The 25,105-nt window shown below is 41.4% G+C and overlaps 1 protein-coding gene across 5 annotated transcripts in view; it reads left to right on the forward strand.

Annotated features, from left to right (window-relative positions):
- The window catches only part of STK39 (serine/threonine kinase 39), a 476,424-nt gene that overhangs the window by 414,677 nt on the left and 36,642 nt on the right, over nt 1-25,105 (forward strand). For 4 of the 5 annotated variants that reach the window (XM_027129207.1, XM_027129213.1, XM_027129185.1 and 1 more), the window contains 2 exons: nt 789-841; nt 4,965-5,033. In XM_027129207.1, the coding sequence (XP_026985008.1) occupies nt 789-841; nt 4,965-5,033 (122 nt within the window). Of the gene's footprint in view, nt 1-788; nt 842-4,964; nt 5,034-23,032; nt 23,064-25,105 lie in introns of those variants that run through there. The other variant, XM_027129200.1, reaches the window with a different exon arrangement.

Genomic DNA, 25,105 nt, shown 5'->3' on the forward strand with positions numbered 1-25,105 from the left:
TAAATTTCTTAAAAGTTTTATATATTCAGTGGGCAATTTCGTAACATTCAGAGGTCCCCCTCTATTTATTTAGATAAAATTTTTAACAACAAAATACACATCTTATTCTGGACATTTTTGTTGTATGATTTAATGTATAGTGCTGTTGTGAAGTTTATCGCTAAGGCTATCTTCCTTGTTTGTTTCACTTTTAAAAATAATTTGAGGGGACTTCCCTGGTGGTACAGTGGTTAAGGCTTTGCCTTCCAATGGCAGTGGGTGTGGGTTCGACCTCTGGTCGGGGAGCTAAGATCCCACAGGCTTCACGGCCAAAAAACCAAAGCAAAAAACAGAAGCAATATGTGACAAATTCAATAAAAACTTTAAAAATGGTCCACATCAAAAAAAAAAAACTTAAAAAAAATAATTTGATAAAATACTATTTTCCCAGGAAAAAATATGAAAAATGTATTGAATACTATTTATGCTAGACTAAAAGCTTCTGAAATTTTTAATTATGGAATTAAATTTAAGGTTACTGATTTAGTGTAGATTTTATAAAAGGAGCATTTAGTTTTGGAATTTTGTGATACAATCATGTTTGTATAAGGTAAATTCAATCAGTTAAACAATATCTCCCTTTATTCTTGTCATAACTGCCTCTTCCAGTGGAAGAAGTATCTAGAAGTAACCCAAAACTATTAAATGCTATCTATATGTCAGTAGCATCTTGTAAAAATTGGAATACATTTAGTTTGGTTAAACTCTGCTTCATTAGATTTTAATGTGCTATTTGTTATGTATTTCAGGAACTCCAGAAAGGAACTTAATGATATACGATTTGAGTTTACTCCAGGAAGAGGTAAGCTTTAATTGAAATTATCATTTTATTGCTACCAAGAGCATTTCAGAAATTGATTACTAGCATGTAGTTATAATTTGCTATTCAAAAATGTGTTCTCTAAAAACAAAGGAGGGAAGGAAGGAAGAAAGGAAGGATTTGCAATAGTTGTGGGGAATCCAAAGCGAACCCACTACTGACTGCATGAATTCCAGTGACACGTGCTGCACAGAATATACGCACTTATAAATTACATCTGTGAGCTCAACCATGAAAAGAAGTGCTGGCGTGGTGATTCGGGGCCTAAAGGACATTATGATGAGTGTGATGAGACGCGCGTAGCAGTCTTAATTAGGGTTGAGCAACAAACAGTGACATCAGACCAAAAGGTAGCATACTTTGCCTCTCTGTTGTCGGTTCAGATTACACGAAGCCTGTGCTGAGGAGTATCTGGGCCTCTACTTGCTGCAGGCACCGCTAGGAAACTTGGTAGGAACAGTGCTAGTCTTGCAGCTGAATATAATTTTAGTATTTTGAGTAGTTATTAAAATAGTTTCAAGGCTAGACTGGTTGCTCTTTTAGCGCCTGGATGCCTGGAAGTCATTGAGCCATGTCCTGTTTCTTGGTGTCTCTAGCACCTGGCAGGTGCCTGGTATGCACGAGAATCTCAAGTCATTTTGGTTAATTATTGGATACAGGCTTTGGAGATCACGACATCAGTTGTTAAACAAAAATTGCTCTTTGCACTCTTTAGTGCATAACCAGAACAATCTAGAGAAGTGAAAAACAGATGCTAATGCTAAGACTGGAGCTGTTGACCTTGATCTCTGCTTTCAGACTTTTATATACATGAAAACAGCTTCGATGTCTCATTAGTCTTATACATTTGAACATATTAATATATGTAAGCTAATAAATTCTCTATTTTATGTATTAGAACTCCACGTAAATTTTTATTCGATTAAATAAATTGTATTTGCTAAAATTTTGAAAACCCGAAACTTTCTAGCTTGATAGCTAGTCAGTCAGTTAACTGCTTGACCTCCCTGCTATTATCAACTGTAAGAAGACACAAACTCAAATGCTTACAGGAGCCAAAGTGAATGGTGGGAACTTCAGAAAACCAAGGAGTTCTGTCTAAATACATTCGGGTTCAGTGCCCACCAAACAAAATATGTTCCTGGGCCATAGGTGGTCAGTCATAGATTCATTGGCCCTGATGTCTAGTCCCCTGTAAACACAAAGATTTCATGATTTCCAGTATATTTGAATTAGACATATCTTTTTACAAAAGAAATGTGAAGAAGGCCCTGGTGAATTTGCTAACTGATCTTTCTTTCCGGGGGCAGTCTTTGACAATTTAGAGTCAGTCTGTGAAATTGAACAGTTGCCGGTTGCTGTTATCAAAAAGCTGTTTTGTCATAATATAAAGATATGGAGCAGCCAATACTGTAATAAAATCTAGCAGTTATATAATAAATGTTTCAAGTATAGTAAGTAAAAGAATTCTTATTTTAAGGGTTTCTTTTCATCTGATTGTGTAAGATTGACAGTGGCAATAAGAATCAATTTTAATTTCAAAGGTACCAAGGAAATGAATTTCTGAGTTGAGGATTGCTGGGGATAAGACGGCCTTATCAGCATTACCTGGCCCTTTGTGCTAGCTTTGGCAACCTCATTTGCCATGGTTAGATTCAGAGTCTCTGCTTTTGTTGCCCAGGCAGAAACCATAGTGCTCGCTTCCTGATGATAGCTGGCCTTCCCTGGGGAGCGAGCACAGCCGTTTAGTTTCAGAAACACCATAGCTATATCACTGTACCTCTGTGATTACTGATGCTGTCTGCATTTGAGATGTTGTTTGCGCTCGATCTGTGCATGCATACCATGTGTACTATGTCTCTGGTGTATACACAGATAAATATATACATCATTGAGTGTGTAATATGAACATATCAAATATTCTGTCGTCATTTGAGGGCGAGCCCTTTGTGTTTACTATGTTGCCGTAATGATCTAGAAAGCAGGGCGTACGTGATTATGATTATTTAACCCGTTTACACGTTAGGAACGTCAAGCAGCTTAAAGAAAAATAAATTACCAATTACCTTCAAGTTTTTGTTCTAAACTATTACTGATATGTTACTTAACTTGCATGAAAAATAACTGCTTAATGGCACACACACAGACAAGGAATATTTCCATTTTGACCAACCAGCACAACCCTTTTGCTATTTTAATATGACTCATTTGGTACCCAAGAGTCCTGAAAATAGTCAGAGGTGCTGTACACTTTGCTCATTTGGGAACGTTAATTTGCTTCCGTACTGCTTTAGTGCTAGCCCTCAGTGTGACTTTGTTGATTATTCCATTCTCAACTACTTTCTTTGATTATAGCTCCTTACTCAAGTGTAAGATCTTACTGATACTTTAGAGATGGTGGTAACACATCCAGTTGCTTTTAACCACTGACTACTCTGTGCCCGGTGTCTACGAGGCAGGCACTTTAATTCAATAGGCTTCTTTTCCTGAAGTTTCTAGTGGCATCCAGGAAGATGGCGATTGTGAGGCTGAATGTTCTAAAGCTACATCATTTTCAGAGTAGAGCCTTTCATTATGCTACCTTGGGTTCCATGCTATGAGAGGTTTTATCTCTGAGAGAATTTTATAAGGTGTTTCTTATACTTCTAACAGTTAAGGACAAGGCCCAAGATAAGCCCACCTTTTTTTTTTTTTTAAGCCCACCTTGTATGGAATTTCATTGTTTAGTAAGAGTCCTATGTTTTTCTTTTCCATTTTCTTCATTCCATTTCACTGAATGAGTAAAATGATAGAATACCACAGATTCTCTGAAAGTACAAAGAATATATATCAGCTCTCAAATTTTTATTGGAGATTTAGGAAATAGGGCCATGTATGAGGGAGAAAGAGCACAAGGGTGTAAGCAGCATTTCATGTGACCTTTGGCTGCCTCATCATCATCAATTACCATTTGTTGAGTTACTATGAGTCAGACCCTGGGCTAATAAGCACATTAAAGCCCAGTGTGAAAGATAATTATACCTTCAGCTATGTGCTCACGCAGACACACACACACAGACACACACACACACACACACCCCTACCCCTACCTGAGCCCACTTACATAATCACCACATGTGAAACACAGGCTAAGCAGGGAAACCCAGTCTGTGTTGAGGGCAGGCTTCAGCATAGCAAACTGCAATTCAGTTTAGGTGCTTGTTTGATTCAGGAGCTATGCTTTCCCAGTTTCTTCTTATCCAGCTATAGTATGGGCTATTTGTGAGAATATCAGGCCGCCATGGAGACCATGTCATCTCCCTTGTGAAAACATAGGGGTTCATAATGGTTCTTTGAGCACATGGCAATTTATCAATTTCCCTTTACAAAGTCTTCATACAGACTTCTCACTATTGTCGTGTTCGTCTATAACCTCTCAATTAAGTAATTTCAGTTATATTCACTTTCTACAGCCTGTTCAGTCCCATCTTTATGAGATTGCTAACTCCTGTCACTTACCATTGAGAAACTACATTCTTTTATCCAACCACATTTTCTAAGAGAATGAGTCTGTTGCTATCAAATGATCAAAGTCATGTTAAAGGATTTTCTTAATAGCATAAATTTAAAGAGCTCATCTTAATAGTCCAACAAGCTCATAGGCTGTTTGTACCAAATATAAGGTTGTATCAAATGCTACGTCTTCAACGTTTGCCATAAATTCTAACTCAGTAGCTACTAATGATAGAAAAGGATTGATGGTGGCTGGAGTTTACCTTGGCAAGAAAGAAGAGCAGTGTTCATAGGGAACAGTTATGAGCTAACTTCTAGAGGGGCATTTGAGAATAACTCAGATAGTAGACAAAGGGTAATAGTTTTTTGGATCAACAAAAATGAAACAATAAGTTTGTAAAACCTCTGTTGAATAAAGAGCAGGATGCAAATTGTACGTGGCAAAAGTATTTCACATTTTGCTTCTGATTTTTCCTCCTGATAGAATCTGAATTGTTGAATTGAAACACACATGGATGATTTTTCTAAATGAAAAATCTATATTTTACATTGTACTGGATTTGGGAGTTTTCTTGTATGGTTACTGATACACCTTCATTTCACGTTTGGGCAGATACGGCAGACGGCGTTTCTCAGGAGCTCTTCTCTGCTGGCTTAGTCGATGGTCATGATGTAGTTATAGGTAAGTCACTTTTTAATGCATGTAGTGTCATTTTGTTGATACATCAAATGGAAATGCACTTAGAAACAAAAGTTTTCATAAAGGAATAATTCTGTGCATTTCTGAAAATTTCTTGAATTCTTATCTTTTATGTGAAATAGGTATATTTAAGAGTCATATTTAACTTCCTGTTTCAAAAGCTCTTAAATGTAATTCTGTCCCATTTGTCTGGACGTGATTTATCCAATGCAGAACGTCACTTATTGGAGATAAAACAAAGAACCTAGAAGACCGAAACGTCCATGACATAGCAAACCCAAGATACTATAAATTCCATGCAGCAAAGTATGGGAACTTCTGAGGTCCTTTCTCTGAGTTTCTCTATTCTTTTTCCTAGCTCTTAGTAAGGTTCATTCATTATAACGTTTTAAGGTTGGTTAGGACTTAACGATCATTCAGGCCAGTTCTACCATTGTGTAGACAAGGAAGCGAATTCCTAAAGTGATTCAGTGGTTTGTCCAGGGCCATGCAGCTAGGTTGTGGCAGAACCACCACACTTTGAGACTGTGGCTCTTTCTACTACTTTTAGAATCAAGAAAAGGCTGCGTTGGAACTAGGGGAGCCTGCTAGCTCTAGGCATGCTGACAGGAGCAAGAAATGACTGCTGGCCAAGCAAGGCAGAAAAGCTGTGTAGAGGCAGAAAGTGTCATCTAAGAAAAAGCATAGCCTGATTCTACCTAGGGTGAGGGTGAGGGTGAAGGGCTCCACACTCTTCAGCAAATTCTGAGTTTATGAAGATTTTATCATGTAGCCTATTACTGCATATTGGTAATGAAGACCCTAAGTAATAAGGATGAGTTAATATTAATTATGACATTATGTTCATTATATTGTTAATTATATATAATTATAATAACACTATAATAGTATTATGGTAAAAGTTTCTTTAAAAATATTCAAATCAAAACCAATCCTTGAAATAGCCTGGGCCCCTTAAATGATATGTTTTAACTTTTTAAAAAAATCACATACTTGAAATAATCCTTCCCCCAAAATACTGGAGTGTGTCACTAAGAGGGAGCTTGAGGTAGATATACTTACCCATCAGAATAGTTTGTTCTGGGCTTCCCTGGTGGTGCAGTGGTTGGGAGTCCGCCTGCCGATCTAGGGGGCATGGGGTCGTGCCCAGGTCCGGGAGGATCCCATATGCTGTGGAGCGGCTGGGCCCGTGAGCCATGGCCGCTGGGCCTGCGCATCCGGAGCCTGTGCTTCGCAACGGGAGAGGCCACAACAGTGAGAGGCCCGCGTACCACAAAAAAAAAAAAAAAAAAAAAGAATAGTTTGTTCTTAGAATCTCTATAATATACATCATTATAAAGTGAATTGTTTGGGCTTCCCTGGTGGCGCAGTGGTTGAGAATCCGCCTGCCAATGCAGGGGACACAGGTTCAAGCCCTGGTCCGGGAAGATGCCACATGCCGCGGAGCAACTAGGCCCGTGCACCACAACTACTGAGCCTGCGCTCTAGAGTCCATGTGCCACAACTGCTGAAGCCCGTGCACCTGGAGCCCATGCTCTGCTACAAGAGAAACCACCGCCATGAGAAGGGTGCACACCACAATGAAGAGTAGCCCCCGATCGCTGCAACTAGAGAAAGCCTGCACGCAGCAACGAAGACCCAATACAGCCAAAAATAAATAAATTTATTAAAAAATAAAGTGAATTGTTTTATGTAAATAAGAGTAACAGGGAGTTTAGTGGGAGATTGGAATTCTGACTAAAGAATTAGTACCTAATATGTTATTGGTATACAAATATTCATAAATGTAGGTACAAAGATATCTTTGTAATTAGAAAAAAGTAAGCTTTTCCTGATTAATTACACATGAAGTGTACACATTGGCCTCACAAGGGAGCTCTGTTTCCTTTGCCAAGTGGTACATGTGTAAAGAGAGAGAGACATATTTTAAAGGAAAGTGACATGCACATGGACCTACAGGTGTGTGTATATATTTCCTTGTATATTGTCTTTCATACTTTACTTTAAAACCTTGTGAGGTCCCATGGCCAGCTGAGTTCTTCCCTCAGTTTTCTGATCAAAGTGAGGGGAAGATGAGTAATAAGATCAATTCAACTTTGGCATCTATTGTATCAGTAAGTTCCATCTCAGAATTCTTTATGTTAACAGTTGATAAACGTAGATTCTCTCATTTGAAAAAATGAGCACACACCTCTGTGTCTTAGTTTACCTGAAGAAATAAGGAGAAAAGTTAACGGCTAGATCACGATACCCTGTAAGGTATTGGTATATTTTCCTTAAAGAGAGCTATGGTCCATACCCAAAGCAGCCAGAATTTAAAATTAATTAACAAATAAAAAATAATTTTAAAACACCCACTAATGTCTCCTATTTGGCAAAAAAGTTGAGGAGCACGTGGTCTTTTGATTTGAGGTCATCGTGGCAGGTGGTAGGGCGCAGGAAGAATGAAAGAGATTCGTGGAGAAGTATCAGGTCACATCTTTATTTAAGCATGATCTTGCTTCAGGCCTACCGTCAAATTTAGTGTACTTCTTTTCTCGCCCCAGGCTCAGCTAAGCTAGAGGATTTTGGATTGTTGAGTTTTTTAAAAGTGGAAATTAAGGCATAATTCACATCCAAATTATTGAGTGTGATTTAAATAACCAGAAAGCTTGGGGCTTCCCTGGTGGCGCAGTGGTTGAGAGTCCGCCTGCCGATGCAGGGGACACGGGTTCGTGCGCCGGTCCGGGACGATCCCACATGCCGCGGAGCGGCTGGGCCCGTGAGCCATGGCCGCTGAGCCTGCGCGTCCAGAGCCTGTGCTCTGCAGCGGGAGAGGCCACAACAGTGAGAGACCCGCGTACCGCAAAAAAAATAATAATAATAAATAAATAACCAGAAAGCTTCTGTTTTTCTATGCTGTATTTATTCTTCCCCCAATTTTTTATTTTGCCTTTTTCCCCTTCTTAGAGCTGACGTGTAGAGTGTTGGAGTGAGACTGAGCGTGTGCACTTGTTCCTTATCTAGCAGTACTCACCACACCTCACAGGGACAGCTCACCTAAGAGTTACAATGTCTGCATATTTCATTTGATCATCACATCAATTCTATAAGGTAGAAAGGACAGGTTTTAATCAATATTTTATGGACAAAAAAGGGAGGTCAAAAGAAGTTTCTGGGTTATTATAACTTGTCATAGTCCCTGAACTTGGATCTTGTGATTCCAAGCCCAGAGCCTAATCCTGAACCTGACACTCTGTGTACAATTAATCCAATATCTTTAGCCTTGAAGAAGGGACCTAGATAATTTTAACTGGTTTCGGTGTCTCTTGGGGGAAAAAAAAAAAAAATAGCTTGCCCTGTTTTTCCTGTATCAGTAGATGATTTATATTCTAACTGTTGACTATTTGATAGACAGGTGAAATGTGTTTAATTCTGTCCCCTCTAACCCCTCTCAGCCCCTCCTGCATCACTTACCTCCCTCTTTATTAGATTTGTCCCGCCAGCACATGGACATGTTTTTGTCTCCCATTCTAAAACCCTCTCTTTACTCCACCTCCCATTACAGCTACTTCTCTTCATCCCCTTGCAACTAAAGTCCTCAAAAGAATTGCCCCTGACTTCAGTTCTTCTTCTACCACTGTCTCTTGAACTCACTCCAGTCAACTTCCTCACTCCACTCAGACTATTTTTTCCAAAGCCATATCTGGGGAAGGCATACCCTTGGTAGATAAAATGGTAAATGCAAAGATAGATGTGGCCGGAGTGGAGTGAGCAAGATGGAGGGAGAGAAGATACATGATCTGTGAATGACTGCCTGCCACGCTCCTAAATCCAGTGGTTAATTCTCAGTGACCTGTCAGCAGCATTGGGCATAGTGGACAATGCCCTGCTCCATAAGTGTTTTCATTTGGTTTTTAAGACTCCATTCTCTCTTGGTTCTCCCACCTTATTTATGCTTCCTTCTTAGTCTTTTTTTTTTGTTTTGATTTTTTGTTTTTTGCGGTACGCGGGCCTGTCACTGCTGTGGCCTCTCCCGTTGCGGAGCACAGGCTCCGGACGCGCAGGCTCAGCGGCCATGGCTCACGGGCCCAGCCGCTCCGCGGCATGTGGGATCTTCCCGGACCGGGGCACGAACCCGCGTCCCCTGCATCGGCAGGCGGACTCTCAACCACTGTGCCACCAGGGAAGCCCTTTAGTCTTTTTTCTTGGTTCCTCTTCATCTCTCTGACCCAGAAATATTGACATGTCCAAGGACTCTTTCCCTGGATTTCTCCTCTTTAGTCACTCACATCCTTGGTGATACCATCTGGTTTCATGGTATTAATGCCTTCCACTCTCTAACTCCCGCATTTGTATCTCCAGCACAGACCTATCCTTTGAATTCCAGACTCATATTCAGCTCTCTTTTTGGCATCTTCACATAGAAGGCTCATCACTGTCCCAGGTTTAATTAACATCTCCAAGAACCAGCCTCTGTTGTTCCTCCCAATCTGCCCCTCCAGCAGCCTTGTACCCTAAGTTGATGTCAGCTCCATCTTTTCAGGTGCATAAGCCCCAAACCTAAGAGTTGTCCTTGACTTTTCTTTCTCTCATAGTCAATATCCAGCCTATCTAAATGTACCCGAGACCCAGCCATTATTCACCATCTCCCATCCTGTTTCAAACCCCTCTCATCTCTCAGTTGAATTATTGCCTTCATCTAGTCACTGGTCTCCCTGCTTATGACTTTGCCTCCTTTCAGCCTATTCTCATCACAGCAGCCAGAGAGATACAAGTAAAACATAAGTCAGATACAAAAGGCCACACATATTATGATTCCATGTATATGAAATGACCACAATATGCAAATCTGTAGAGTCAGGACATAGAGTAGTGGTTGCCAGGGCCTGAGAGGGACAGGGAGAAGGGGAATGACTGCTTAGGGGTCTTGGGCTTCGCTTTGCAGTGCTGAAAGCATTCTGGAATTAGAAGTGGTGACGGTTGTACAACCTTGTGACTATACTAAAAACCACTGAATTGTGCCCTTTAAAAGGGTGAGTTTTATGATATATGAATTACATCTCAATAAAAAAGTGTGAGCGAGATCACATTAATGCTTTAAATCAAACTCTAATAGCTCTCCATCCCACATCTCAGTGGCTTACAATCCTCTATATGATCTGTCCCCTGTCATTTCTCAGACCCTTCCCTCTCTTTGGCTCTCCCTCTTCCCCATTTCACCCCAGCCACACTGGCCTTTATACTTGGGATTCTCCTTCCCCAGGTACACCTGGGTATCTCCTAGTGCTTAAATGCTGCCTCTCAAAGGGGCCTTCCCTGCCCGGCTACTTAGAATTGCAACCCGCTCCCAACTCTCTACCCCCATCCTTACTTAAGTACTTTACCTAGTCTCTCCCCATCTAATAGGCTATATTTCATTTATTCATTATTTAACTATATAGGATTTTCCCTTGAGCATGAGTTTCTCGAAGGCCAGGATTTTTGTTTTGTTAAGTGCTATTTTCCCAGTGCCCCAAACTACATTTCATATAGTAGCCACTCAGTAACTTGTTAGAGATAAACAAATACTACCTTGAAATATAGAGATATCTCGTTAACACTTTCTAAAGAAGGCTATTTTAAGTATAGGATTCAATTATTTTAAGAATCTTGCTTTCAAGAGTACAGAATTCGAGTGGCATTTCACAAATACGAAGTACATTCACTTGACAAAGTTTGCATCAGAAATAGTCCAGTTCAATTGAGAACATTGGCACGTAGAGGTCTGGGTGATTTCTTGTGTGTGTATTTTTTCAGTTTCCATAATATAAAACAGCTAACATTTCAATAGATTAAACATTCCTTTTTTTCCCCCACCAGAATTTCCTCTTGAATCAGAGTAAATGCTTCGGGCAATATAAAAAAAACTGAATAAAGCAATAGTATATGTTACGGGGCAGTGAGTGTTATGACTTTTACTATAATGTGGCAAACAGAATTTTACAAAAAAATTTTCAGTATCCAGCTTCAGGGTAATCTGCCTTTAGTGCCAGCCTTCACAAAGCAGAATTTAGACTGAAGGAGCAGTTTAGTGACATGGAGTAATTGCTTTCTCACACAAGCAGAGCAGCACAGAAATTAAATGCAGCATTTGTAGACTGAAATCATAAACCCAGTTCAGTTGTGCTTCAGTGCAGCACTACCTTAGGCAAGAAACAGAAAATATATCTAGGCCTTGTGTAAATCAGAACTAAGAATGACAAGCCCTCCTGGGTGGGTGTTGGTTTAAATTAAGTTAACTTTGCAAGATGCAAAACTTGATGCATGTATGAATTTGCTTCTCTTGCCTTGCTGGGATGGCTGACAAATAGACCAGATGTGAGTCCTTGATCCATTTGTTTCAAAGAGGGACCCTCAGTGAGGCAGCAGAGATACTTGGTCCCTTTGCCTCCTAGTTCAGAAACAGCCCATCTGAAGTTTTCTCAGCAGTAGAAGCAGAGAGGAGAGAAAATTAAAAACAAATTCATGTAGAAAAGAAAGCAAAAGTTCTGAATTCTCTTCACGTCTTATGCTACGTGATACTTTTGAGTCTCTGTTGAATGAGTGTTAGGACCTCAGCAGTGGAAGGAACGCTGATGAGTGTGTTAAGCTAGCCAGTTACCTCTCCTCCTTCTATCTCCATGGCCCGTTCCAGGGTCCAAGATTTGACAGTGAGTGAATGTGGAAGAGGTAGCCGCTGGCAGCCTCCTTTTGAGAAAGTGCCTACTGACGGCTCTTTGCTGGGTTTTTACACCACCGTTTCCTGGCTTTGTAACATATATATCTTTTTTTCTTTTCCCCTTTAGTGGGTTGAGAACCAGATGTTGGAATTTCTGTCCCCTGAGAAGGGAGCTCTGTTTCTGCATTTATTTATACAATTGTCCTTTGAGGGATTTTGTGCCTAGGTAACTAGTTAGCATGGCCCTGGAATCTAATATTAGCTATATATATTCCCATAAGCTCTCTCAGTGGACTTTCAGACATTCTGTTGATGTCCCTGGCATGCTGTTTTCCTGCACATGGAGAATCCTTTTCAAAACCTGTCTGCCCTCAAAGATTCACTGTAAATGCCACCTCCAGGAAGCCTTCTCTGATGCTCACCCCCTCCCTAACGAAATCTAGAGGACAGTTTTTTCTTGGCCTGAACACCAGAGAACTATTTTTACCTTTAGCAACATGTGTCTTTCATCCTTCTCTGCTCCTGGCACCGACCTTCTCTTTGTGAGGAGGTTGAGTGCACCTTTAGGGAAAGGCCTGTTTTCTATTTTTTTGAATCTCTACCATCCTTGCCACACATAGGCACTTAAATATGTTTTTGGATAAATGAATAATTTTAATTCCATTTGGGCAATTTAACACTGGAATAGTTCATGAATTGATGACCTGGGCAACACAAATATTATTGTACCCTCTCAAAACTGAAGAGTAATTCACCATGATTGGTTTCTCTCTCTCTCTTTCTCTCTCTCTCTGCCCACCTTCCCCTTCTTTCTCTCTTTCTTAAGAATTGACTTTTCACATGACTTTTGAGTCTTGCCTCTTGGGTAGGAAATGTGGTTGCTCTCGAAGGCCTTCTGTCTTCCAGTGCTTGCTGGAGTTACAATGTTTGTCTCAGAAGTATAGACTGTGAGATGGCCTGCATCAGAATCTTACCTTGGGTACGTATTTAAAATACACATTTCTTTTTTTTTTTTTGCGGTACACAGACCTCTAACTGTTGCAGCCTCTCCCATTGCAGAGCACAGGCTCTGGAAGCGCAGGCTCAGCGGCCATGGCTCACGGGCCCAGCCGCTCCGCGGGATGTGGGATCTTCCCAGACCGGGGCACGAACCCGCGTCCCCTGCATCGGCAGGCAGACTCTCAACCACTGCGCCACCAGGGAAGCCCATAAAATGCACATTTCTTGATTCCAGCCTAGAGTTATAGGATCTGGAGTCTTGAGCATAGAGGGTGGAAATTTGCATTTTTAACAAGCATCCCATGTGATTCTTAAACACAGTAGAATTTTGTGGTTACTTCTTCAGTTCTGCTTGTGGTAAACTTTGGAGACTGTTTTAGCTCATTTTATCATCTGTATCTCCTTTTCAGTCTCACTAATCTCCTTTGCTTTTCTGCCTGGATTCTCTCCTCCCTTTAGGAGTCTCTTTTAAAACTGTGCCAGTTAACTTTTAAAAACTGTGTGTGTATAAATGGTGTAGATGCGTGGAGGAGCCTCATTGGTATAAATTTTTACCATAATGAGTCATTACAGTTTTATTAAAGCTATTGTTGCTTGGGGTGCAGTAGGTCTTCCAGGTGGCCTTCACCTTTTATGTTTCTCTACAATGGCAACGTATCTTTAGGCTCCAAAGTATGCAAGCAACAGAATATTTGCTCGTTCGTGAGCATATGGTTGGATGTGTGAAGTGCTTTGTTCCCCCAGCTATAGCCAGGGATATTTAAGTCTGTTGTGAGAGATCCAGGATTTATTGAGCAGCCGTGCACTTTTACAATGCAAGTCTTGGAAAAGAGTGAACATATTCTATCTTACATTCAGTTCAGTGATTATTCTGTGATGTTTATTGATGTTGAAATTCAATGAAGGAAAACTGTCATTAAAAAATAGTGTCTCTGTTAACTAACTGTACTATGATTTTTAAATGGTGACAGGTAATTTTAAAAAGGAAGAAAATTCGGTAAGCCCTTCCTGGGTTTAGACAGGCTTAGTGTTAGTTAAATGATGTCAATAAGTACAGTCGAGTGATTCCTGATTAAAAGTTGTCTGTATGTTAAGTTTAATAGGCTAGGGAATTAGGGACTATAAGTGGCTTGGGAGAACTATACTGATTACTTTCCTTGTATATATTTACTAGAAATGTTGAACAGTTTGATATGGCGCAGGGTTACCATTTTCAAAAATGTGCCACTGCCCATTTGATTGTAGCTCATTGCTCCTGGTTTTCCAAATACCATTTTTTCTTTAAAAAATCCTTATTGAGGGCTTCCCTGGTGGTGCAGTGGTTGAGAGTCCGCCTGCCTATGCAGGGGGCATGGGTTTGTGCCCCAGTCCGGGAAGATCCCATATGCCGCGGAGCGGCTGGGCCCGTGAGCCATGGCCGCTGAGCCTGCGTGTCCGGAGCCTGTGCTCCGCAACGGGAGAGGCCACAACAGTGAGAGGCCCGCGTACCCAAAAAAAAAAAAAAAAAATCCTTATTGAGGTATTAATGCCTAAGTAAGAAAATTTATTTTTAATTTTAATATGAAAAAATAGTGTACAGAAATTATTTTAAAATATCTACAAGTGGTAGGCTGGACCATCTAATATATATAAAAAATATACCATGCATTAGATGACTGACCATCTTATTCAGCATTTGTACTCTTTGGCAAGGTGGTAGAATCACAGTTTTGCTGTTTAAATATTTAAAGAGCTGTTTGCTCTGTCGAACGCTGGGAGCCAGGCCTGAATAAATATGCAAAGAACAAGCCCGTACACATACACACACTCAGCATTAATTTGGTCAGAGACCTAAAAGTTAATATATTTTTTAAGTTTGTTTAAGTGCAACAGGAAGACAGACTGAAGTAAAATACAATTTTTGTTTTAACAAAGTATCATTTTTATAGTCTTTTTGACCATACTCCTCCTGTCCCCCAAAATTCAAGGAAATTAAACATAAGGAAAGTTTTCCTAGCAAACCAAATCAGAACCCTGAAAGAAGCTGCCTACTCCTATGGCTGAACCCACTGCCAGCCTTAGCCACCCCCTCTGCTTACTTATCTGCAGATTCCAATGGAAAATGACTGACTATCCTGATAAGGGTTGGCAGACTTATTGTTTACAAAGACATCTGATTTGGGGGGTGTGGGGGGTGATTCAAAATTACTTTTCAAAATGTGGGCAAAGGTTATTTCCAGGAAGTTCTAAAAAGCATAAAATCTGTAATTACCCCCAAAGGTGTTCTCAGTTTCTGTATCACATGATTGTGAATCAGTACATCAGTAGACCACACCGTAAGCTCTGATTTTCTAATTAACTTTGTCACTTTTTATTTAGTTAGGAGCTGTGGATCCTCTTTAAAACCACTGATAAAGTTAGACTCCAGTTAAGATCTGTGCTTAATTTCACTTAAGTGAAACAAGAGCTTGCTAGTGGATTAGTTTTAGACATCCACTGTCAGAGTCTTGCTGTTTTCAATTACTTTAAATTGTCCTGTTTTAATTTATGTTAATCTGTCTTGTAAGTCTAGAATCAGATAACGCCTGAGGATTACGTTCAATCCAGCCAAACTTTCTGACTAAAGTATTACCATAAACCCCAAATACCGATCCCTACTTGTACTGAGAATGTCTTTCTGGTGGAAGTAAAGTAGGTTTAATCTGGTGCAGGAAACCTAGTTTTTCTGATATTATATATTTTTCTAACACTACCAAGTATATAGGATTTAAAGGAAATGGCTCTTTTGCTGAACAACCTATTTCATTAGTAGATTGATCTGTTTTGGGCTGTAGTGTGTGTGTGTGTGTGTGTGTGTGTGTGTGTGTGTGTGTGTGTGTGTTTACCCACTTCAGAAATCTCTGGCCCATGGAATTTTAACTATTCCATCAATAGTACAATATTGCAGATATGAGTAGATTCTTAGTTGTGCTTGTTAGTACATTGACAAGCAGATCTCTTAATACCAAGCCAAATCTCTGCTGCATTTTTTACTCTATTAGTAAAAAAAAAAGACACTGCCTCCTAATTTCTTCTATAACAGAAAATAAACTTGTAGATCCAATCAAGAACATTTTAAAGCCAAGAAAGAAAATTAGGTCAACATTTTTGACGAAATGTGGGCTTATTATCCTTTTATTTTTGGCTTCATATCCAATTACACTCTTAACCTTGATCCTATATCTTGTATTTGGTTAGCATTTTTCTAAAACAAAGAGTTCCTTCCTGCTGACTCTTAAGAATACCTTCTTCTTAATCCTGCACTACTTACGTTTAGCATCCAAAAGGTGTCTAAGAATGTTTCACCCCAGATTCATTTAAAACAAGGTTAGGCCCTGATTGGTCACATTCTAATAGACACCCGCCCATGTCTGAGGAGCCATAGACCCACCCAGCAGGAATCTGTTGTCAGGATATCATTTGAATAGCCGTGGGTGTAAACCCGCGGGCTGGCTCCATGCCCCTTCTGGCCAGAGTACACTATGGCAGAAAGTGAAGAAGAGGCTGTCCATTAGACCTGGCAGACAGGTTTGGGTAGTTTTTTTAAAAATTTTGCCGAATTTTTTAATAGGCAAAGATTAATGCCTTAATCTTCAGCCTTAGGGAACTTGGTCAGCCATGAGAAGATTGTTACTTGAAATAAGAATGCCAGATTCAAAGCATCTTTTCAGTAATAGGCCCCCAGGAGGTCTGATTTATAATGGATTTTGAGCCTCCTTACCGGTCTGTGATTGTTAGCCGGGTCTTTAGAAACTCAGTGTGCTCGTGATCCTTTTCTTCATTGGAGGGATGGATCCGGGGTCAGAATTCTGCTGCCAGGTCTCTGCACTTTCTAATCTGTCTGTGATACGCAGGGTCAGAAGGACAGGAGAGACTTCCAAATGGCATAGGCAGTAGCCTTGCTTTCCTCCCCTGTGAGCTGACTGTTCATTCCTCACACAGACTTCTCACTGTTCTGCTTCTAATTCTTGCAGTTGTCAGTGGGACTGATTGATAAGGTGAGAATGGCATACACTGGAAATCTGATATCTAACAGAAAGGTAGAATGCAGGTGAGAGGACATGATTTGGACAGCACAACTCTTGGGAAGCATAAAATGCCAAAGGTTATCTGACTCGTGGGATTCTTGGCCCTGGCACAGTAGACTGGAGCTCTAAGGATTTCTTTAAAACTGAAAAGTTGGGGATTTTTCCTGGTGGCACAGTGGTTTAGAATCCGCCTGCCAATGCAGGGGACACGGGTTCGATCCCTGGTCTGGGAAGATCCCACATGCTGCGGAGCAAGTAAGCCCGTGCACCGCAACGAAGAGTAACCCCCGCTCTCCACAACTAGAGGAAGCGCGCGCACAGCAATGAAGACCTGACGCAGCCAATAAATAAATAATTTAAAAAATAAAAACACATGGAGTTTTAACAAAAAACAAAAAGATGAAAAGTTGGCTTTTTAATTTAGTGCTCGTGAAAATTGTCATTAGGTGAGGAATGGGGATGAGAAATTAACTTGATTTTTTCAGGATGGATTTTTTTTTTAAACATCATAAATACAGAATTCTGCACTTGAAAGAGCTCTGAACAGTGGGTTTACATGATTCATCTGCAATAATTAAATAGAACAGCTCAGGCTTGTTGGCGTACTCTGAAATATCCATGCAGATCAGATGTCTGCAGACTAAATAGTTCTTAGCCAATAATAACAGATATTCCTCTGGGATATTACTGGGAGTCTCCAAAGGAATGTGTCCCAGGGGTTCTTAAATCGCTCTGTTAGTGCTGGTTACCATGTGGCAGGCTCATTTGCTCCCACTTGTTCCCTGCCCAAGAGACTCTTGAAGAAGCCTCACCAGCGTCACCAGCCAGCATGAGGGCCTGAGTGCTCACCTCAGGGGTGCTGCTTCCAGAAGGCCCCAGGGGCCTTCTTGCGATTCAGCCAAGTGGTGGTTGCTTTCATGCAGAAGTGGGGAGAAGCGCCTTCTACCACACTTGTCATCCAGGCCCTGAAGCTGCCCTCCTTCGTTTACTCCATAAATAAAGCGTCACATCTACGCTGTGCTGGGTACACCAGGTGAACGAAAGAGACGGGGTTCTTGTCCCGCATGAAGCCTCCAGTCTCACAGGAAAGGCAGACATTAAGTCAGTACACAGGTAGAAGTGAAATTACAAATTGTGAGGAGTGTGCAGGAAAAACAATGTGCTACAGAGACAATAACCAGTAGTGGGGATCTGGGGGTGCTTCTCATTTAGATTCAAGAGCAGAGTGAGCCACTCTGAGGGAGAAATATTTGAGTGAAGTCCTGGATTTAGCCTGGCCATCCCGGGCAGACACACAGCCTGTGCAAAGATGATGAGCTTTGTAAAAGGTGACCAGTGTGGCCAGAAGAGGTGAGCGAGGAGAGGGTGGTATGAAATAAAGCCAGGTAGGAGCGAGGGCTGGATAGTGCAGGACCTTGTGAGTAGCCACTAGTCATAATGCCTTGTGAATACCAAGTTCTAGTTGTTCAACTTCGATTGTCTCTACATAGGTAAAGTAGAAATCCTGCGCCTTTCTTGCCTTTTTCCTATCAGGGCAAATCAATGCTTTCCTTTAGCCTCATTTATTCTGCCAGGGAATCTAAGCAGTTTACGAAAGTTTGGATCCCTTTGCTGCCTGAACTTGGTGCCCATTTTGACCAAAGTGAGTAGGAACCACAGAAGGAAAGGACAGTAGCCCTGGAGGATTTGAGAAATAAAAACTGAATGGTGTTTCAACATTCTAGGTTCATTTAAGTTTGAGGGCATCAGATAAGTGACTTGTGATTTATTGTTTGGGGATCAGGAGAATTTCAGAGATATCTTCCAGTAATTCTGAATCCAGTTATTCCATCAAAGGGAAATAAGGGTTCCTAGAAAAGACAAAACTTGGATATTAATTGCAGACATTTTCTTTATATTAATTGTAACCAAGGGGCCTTCATGTATATTCCCAAAGAGGATGAAGTATATTTTCCATTTCATAATATTGCCTAATTCTCACACAAATTATGGAGTGGGCTAAGATAGTACTATACATACAGTAGAACTATTATCATTATAATAGAGTACAGAAGACATAAAATCTTCATGTTCATTGGGTTAAAGAAAACTTGCCATTTCAAGTCCATTAATGGCAGTTGAACTCGGTAAATTTGTTTTCAGGGACTAATACTCTAATACCTAAAGTAGGCTTTCAGGTGGCCTCATGTTCAGAATGCAGGCATGGTAAAATAACTTCTTGTTTAGCTACCCTTTGTCCTGGTAAACTGGCTATAGAGTTGTGACAGTGTTTTCTCACAGTGGTGATTTCTAGAGCGTTTATCAACTAGTAAAGCTGTCTGACAGTGCTGGTCATGCCTTTTTTACCCTCTCCCCTTTATTGGCTTTATTCTCTATGGAGTTCTTTCTAGGAAAAAATCTTTTCAAACTTCTGAGAAGTAGAGGTAATAAAAACATTAAATGGCATAGAAATTACTATACAAGCTTCCAGGCTCCTTTAGCTGACATCTCCTATAATTATTTAAATAACCGATTTCAGATTGGTTATTGGTAAATTTGGGTAAAATCAAATTTTACCTGTCTCTTGAGTGTCTGCTTTCCACAGTCCCTGCTTTTTGTGATTAAACTCATAAAACATCCTCCATCTTATTGCTTAGACTCTCCAAATCCGAGGCATAGAGACCGCGTGGTGTAGGGAAGGGAGTGACTGCTTTCGAATTAGACAGATTCGAGTTCAGATCCCAGCTCTGTCAGTTATTAGGTGTGACGTTGGGAAGTTAGTTCTTCTCCCTAGTCTCCAGTTTCTCCTTTACCCATAGAGCGACCCACTTAACTCGTAGAGCTGTTATGAGTGTTACTTGATTACGTGGAGAGGTTGGTGTGATAGCGGGCCCACAGAGGCACTCAGTAAGTTCTTTCCTCTTTCTCTTTTGGAGTGAATTCATCTGGCCTCCTATCCACTATGATACTTCTTCTGTGAAATGCCAGTCGGAGAATGTAAGGCAGTCCTGCAGTTTCCCAGAATAAGATGGGAGTTCCTTGGCGGGGGCTGGAGGTAGAAACTCCGCTTTGGGGAGAATGACCGAAACACTGCGGTCTACATAGGGTTCATGAGAGTCACTGTTAGTCACCTCTGCCGCCTCTGTGCTAGCACTGGGAGTTACCTTCCCCCGTTACTGCTCTGGCCCAAGCAGTGCTGGAAAGTGGTGTAAAAACAACAGAATGAACAGTGACACGCAGGAACAGGCAACTAGATAACTGGTCCTACCCAGTTGTTTACTGGAGGTCAGCCTGGTGTGTGACTCTGAGGACACCTCCTTGTTTAGTTTTCTGCCTGCTTCCCTGGGACTGAAGTTTCTCAATCCTACTGCCTGGGAAGACGTCACACACATGTGTCCTGGGTGGCCTAAGAAGACAGGTCCAGAGAGAAATATGAATTCCCTTGTCTCCCTGAAGCTTGCCTTTGAGCTCTATTTCCACAGCAGTGAGCTGCCTCTTTCTCCATCACCTTTTGAGTTATAGTTCCTTCACCAAAGACCTACCTCTTTCTCTGAACTGGGCGGCAGGATTGTCCACCAGCTTCAGGAGGAGTTTACACGCCTGCCTCAAGGAAACACACTGCTTTCTCATGGGCGTGCGGCGGTGTTCATCAGCCTCAGCAGGACAGCCCAAACAGGAGACAGTGCAATAAGCCTGATACTTCTGCAGAAGGATAGCCAACCTCCATGAACTTGACCCGCTGAATTAAGTGGTGCTCGCAGTTCCCTCTGTGAAATGCACCGGTGATGCCCAGGGCGTGCCGGCTGCTCACTGCTGGGAGATGACACTCTAGTCTGTCCCCCCAGCGCCACCCCCATGTCAGCTCCCACCAGGGAAGGTCCATGTTTAACAAGAGTTTGTTCCCATGTTTGTTTATGCAGGTTTACTTCTTACTAAAATTATATCATTTAAATAAGTGATAAAAGATTAGTTCCAAAAGGGAGTTGTTTGTTCAAAAAAACAAGTGGGATGCTTGGGGAAATCTATTAATAAAGGCAAATTGTTACCTACATGGGAAAAGAATCTAAAAAAAGAGTGGATATATGTATAACTGATTCACTTTGCTGTACACCAGAAACTAATACAGCCTTGTAAATCAACTCTACCCCAATAAAAATTATTTTTTAAAAAGGCAAATTGTTGGGACTTCCCTGGTGGTCCAGTGGTAAAGAATCCACCGTCCAAAGCAGAGGATGCGGGTTCGATCCCTGTTGAGGGAACTAAGATCCCACATGCCTCGGGGCAACTAAGCCCATGCACCACCACTACTGAGCTCACGCGCCTCAAAGAGAGAGCCCGCGTGCCGCAAACTACAGAGCCCACACACCCTGGAGCCTGCGCGCCACAACTAGAGAGAGAAAGCCCATCACCACAAGTGGAGAGAAGCCCGTGTGCTGCAGCTAGAGAGAAACCCAAGCAGACCGCACGCCGTACGAAGAAGATCCCACATGCCTCCACAAAGATCCTGTGTGCCACAACTAAGACCCGATGCAGCCAAAAACAGGGAAAATAAATAAATAAAATAAATATTTTTTTAAAAAACCAAAAAACAATTCATTAAGAAAAAAGATAAATTGTTAAGCACAAACTGTTATTAAATTCTGTATAGAAAAGACAATTGTAAAAGAAGAGATTTTTTAAATCTAGGATTTTTTTTTTTTTTGTGGTATGCGGGCCTCTCACTGCTGTGGCCTCTCCCATCACAGAGCACAGGCTCCGGACGTGCAGGCCCAGTGGCCATGGCTCACGGGCCCAGCCGCTCCATGGCATGTGGAATCCTCCCGGACCGGGGCATGAACCCGTGTCCCCTGCATCGGCAGGCGGACTCCCAACCACTGTGCCACCAGGGAAGCCCTCTAGGATTTTTTAAATGGCCTTGACCCTACATCACTATATTGGTAAAGGAGTGTACATTAATGTGATTTAAGTTAAAACATTAATCTTAAGATTTATTTGTATCACAGTTTATGTTTCCCTGCTTAAACTGCCTTTTTACATTAACCAACCAAATACCACTGCCAACTTCGTCAGATTATAGTATTTCTTCTGCATCTACACACGGGATTGACTACATAATTTGCACAGCCCAGTGCAAGATGAAAATGCAGGGTCCCTTGTTCTAAAATTAATGAGTTCAAAATGGTGACTGCGGAGCATTAAAACAAGCACAGAGCCCTTCTAAGCCTGGGGTCCTGTGTGTCTGGACGGGCCGAGGGGGCGGGGAAGGAGAGGTGGTCGAGGGGCTTACTAGCTCTCTGACTGTCTCTACTGCTGAGGAGCTTCCCCTGGTGAGAGGCACCATTGTTGTGAATTACTGGTTGGAAGGTCTTTATCCCGAGCCAGATGCAGTCTCTTTAATTTCTGGCCTCTGGAGCAATGCAGAACACATCTAATCCCTTTTTCAAGTATTTATTCAAATATTTAAAACTGCCAAAGCTTCGCCTTATCTCCTTTTCTTAATGAACTTTCTTGGGTGGCAATATCCTTTTTAAAACCGCCTCTATCTCATCTCTCCTGATGCCCTGTAGTTTTTCTGAATCCTCCTGAAGGGTAGTGCCTGTCAGTATTGTATACGCACTCCAAATTCCTAATGCGATAGGGGGGTTGCAGGGCTTGGGGACGCCTCATTTGTGAGGGGAATACTACATTTCAGCTAATGGCATCAAATACTATATGAGAAATTTAAATAAAATAGATGTCATTGTTTTACATTGAACTTCTCAGCCAAAAAACTATTTACTCTATTTTAATTTTTTTCATGTTTTTATTATTATTTCAAATATCCAGAGAAGTCTGTAAATTACTGTAGACGTACGCACTTATCACTGAGATCTCATTGTTTTTGACATATTTATTGCATGTCACTCCCTTCCTGCATCCCCTTTTAGAATCTTTTTCCCTCCGGATGCTACTTACCCAGTGTGCTCTTATTCTGCGTTTGTACAGTTGATTTTTATGACCTGAAGGCTTTAACTTTGTCTGTCATTAGTTTTCTTTGTTTGGGCCCATACAGGGTCTCTGTAGCTGTGGGAGTTCTAAAATGAACACTCTTTCTGGCATAATTTTTAAGTTTATTTAAATTCTATGAAATGAACCTTGAAAGCATTATGCTAACTGAAGTAACTAGACACAAAAGGTCACATATTATATATGATTCCATTTCATATAAATATTCAGGATAGGTAAATCCACAGAGACAGAAAACGGATTAGTTGTTGCCAGGAGATGGGGATGGGGAGTGGCTGCCTAATGGGTGTGGGGTTTTCTTACAGGGAAATGAAAGTGTTTTAGAACTAGATAGAGGTTGTGGTTGCACAACATTTTGAATGTACTAAATACCACCAGATTATTCACTTTAAAAAGAGTTACTTGTTATGTGAATTTCATCTCAATGAAAAAAAAACAGGGCTTCCCTAGTGGCGCAGTGGTTGAGAGCCCGCCTGCCGATGCAGGGGACACGGGTTCGTGTCCAGGTACGGGAAGATCCCACATGCCGCGGAGCGGCTGGGCCCGTGAGCCATGGCCGCTGAGCCTGTGCGTCCAGAGCCTGTGCTCCGCAGCGAGAGAGGCCACAACAGTGAGGCCCGCGTACCGCAAAGAAAAAAAAAAAAAAAAAAAAGCCCATGAAATGATATTTAAATATTTGCATTGAGCATTGTGTATAAATATTGAAATCAGCAATGTTGATATTTCTTTACTAGTAACTGTATTATGAGTATCATTTACTACACACCTAACCTCAAGTACTGCTTTTTTCTTGGTAGGTGGGAAGATGGTTATTGACGGTGTAGCAATTCTTGTAGATAGTGTTTTAAGAACAAATTATGTTCGTATAATATTTGAGACTGTCATTTCCTTGTGCTCATAGCAATGAAAGTTCTGTCTTTATTAATGTCTTGGGTACTGGTATGTACTCTTGCCATTCACTTAAGCTGTTCACGGGTTGGTGTAAGACTGTATTCCAGAACTGGCAAAAGAAATTGGTTGGGTCAAACCCAGAAGGTTTTCCATTGTGGAGACTCCAAAGGAATCTCTCTCGGATAGTGTGAAAAAATGGCTCCATTTGTATTTAGCCTGTTGACATTCATTTCCAAATAAAATACATCATTCCTGGCAGATTACAGTGTTTTAAGAAACTGATAAGACCAAGGGAATCTTTTTCTCTGTAGTTCTATGTTTTTGTAGGAACAAAATCAGTGCCTATCACTGATTTTCACCCAGAAACCACACTGGGTGAAAATGGACCCTTAACATTTTGAAGAATTTGAATGATTCTCCAGGGGAAAGTGCATTTTCAGTTGGAGTGATTTAAGCTACAAGTAGCAGAAAAGGCTGTTAAAATGGTTTTCACAAGAAGGACTCCTAGCTTATACAACTGGAAATGCCTAGAGGAAGGGAAGGTTTCAGGGTTGTTAAGCATCGCAGCGACATCGATCAGGACCTTCGTTCTTTCCTCTCTTAGCCCGGTTCTCCACAGCTTTGACTTTTATCCCAAGTCTCATTCCCGTCACTGTCCTAAGAGGCTGTCCAGGGCAAAAAGTGCTGCATGTTTCCTCCTTCACATTTGGCTTTTTGTGGTCCTTACTAAGGAGCAAGAAGGTTTCTTTCTTAGAAGCCCCCAGCAAGCCTTTCCCCCTCTGTCAGTGGTCCACATTGGCTTACCATCCATCTGCCCAGCCCTAAACAGGCCCCATGGGGGTGGGGCGCTGAGTTACCCATGAACTGATTGTGGGGCATCAGCCACAGTAGCCACTGCTGGCCCTGTGGTATTCTTGCCCATCTTCTATCTTTTTTTTGGCGGTATGCGGGCCTATCACTGTTGTGGCCTCTCCTGTTGCGGAGCGCAGGCTCAGCGGCCATGGCTCTCAGGCCCAGCCGTTCCGTGCCACGTGGGATATTCCTGGACCAGGGCACAAACCCGTGTCCCCTGCATCAGCAGGCGGACTCTCAACCACTGCGCCACCAGGGAAGCCCCATCTTCTATCTTTTAAAATTGTCTTCTTTTAAACTGTCTACATTCTTGGTGTAGACAAGAAATATTTATTGTGCTGTGTTTAGGTTATGCCATGGTAGCGTAACATATCTTTCAAATGTGCTATTGAGATGTGCTATTTGCAGCCCATTTTCAAAAGCAAGGAATATTAAAGAGGAAGAAGAACCAAAATGTGCCTTCCTTTGTGCTCATATTTCATTGGTGAGCGCCTCATACTTGACAGAAGAGGAAAATCTAGGTTGTGTATGCACCCGTTTTGGGATTCTGCATGCTGTATAGGTTTTTTTTAATAGACAAGCCCTCTTTTCAAGTTGGTGCA

Source organism: Aethalodelphis obliquidens, unplaced genomic scaffold, assembly GCF_003676395.1.
Source record: "Aethalodelphis obliquidens isolate GAN/ISIS:26980383/991018 unplaced genomic scaffold, ASM367639v1 scaffold2, whole genome shotgun sequence".
Taxonomy (NCBI): Eukaryota; Metazoa; Chordata; class Mammalia; order Artiodactyla; family Delphinidae; genus Aethalodelphis; species Aethalodelphis obliquidens.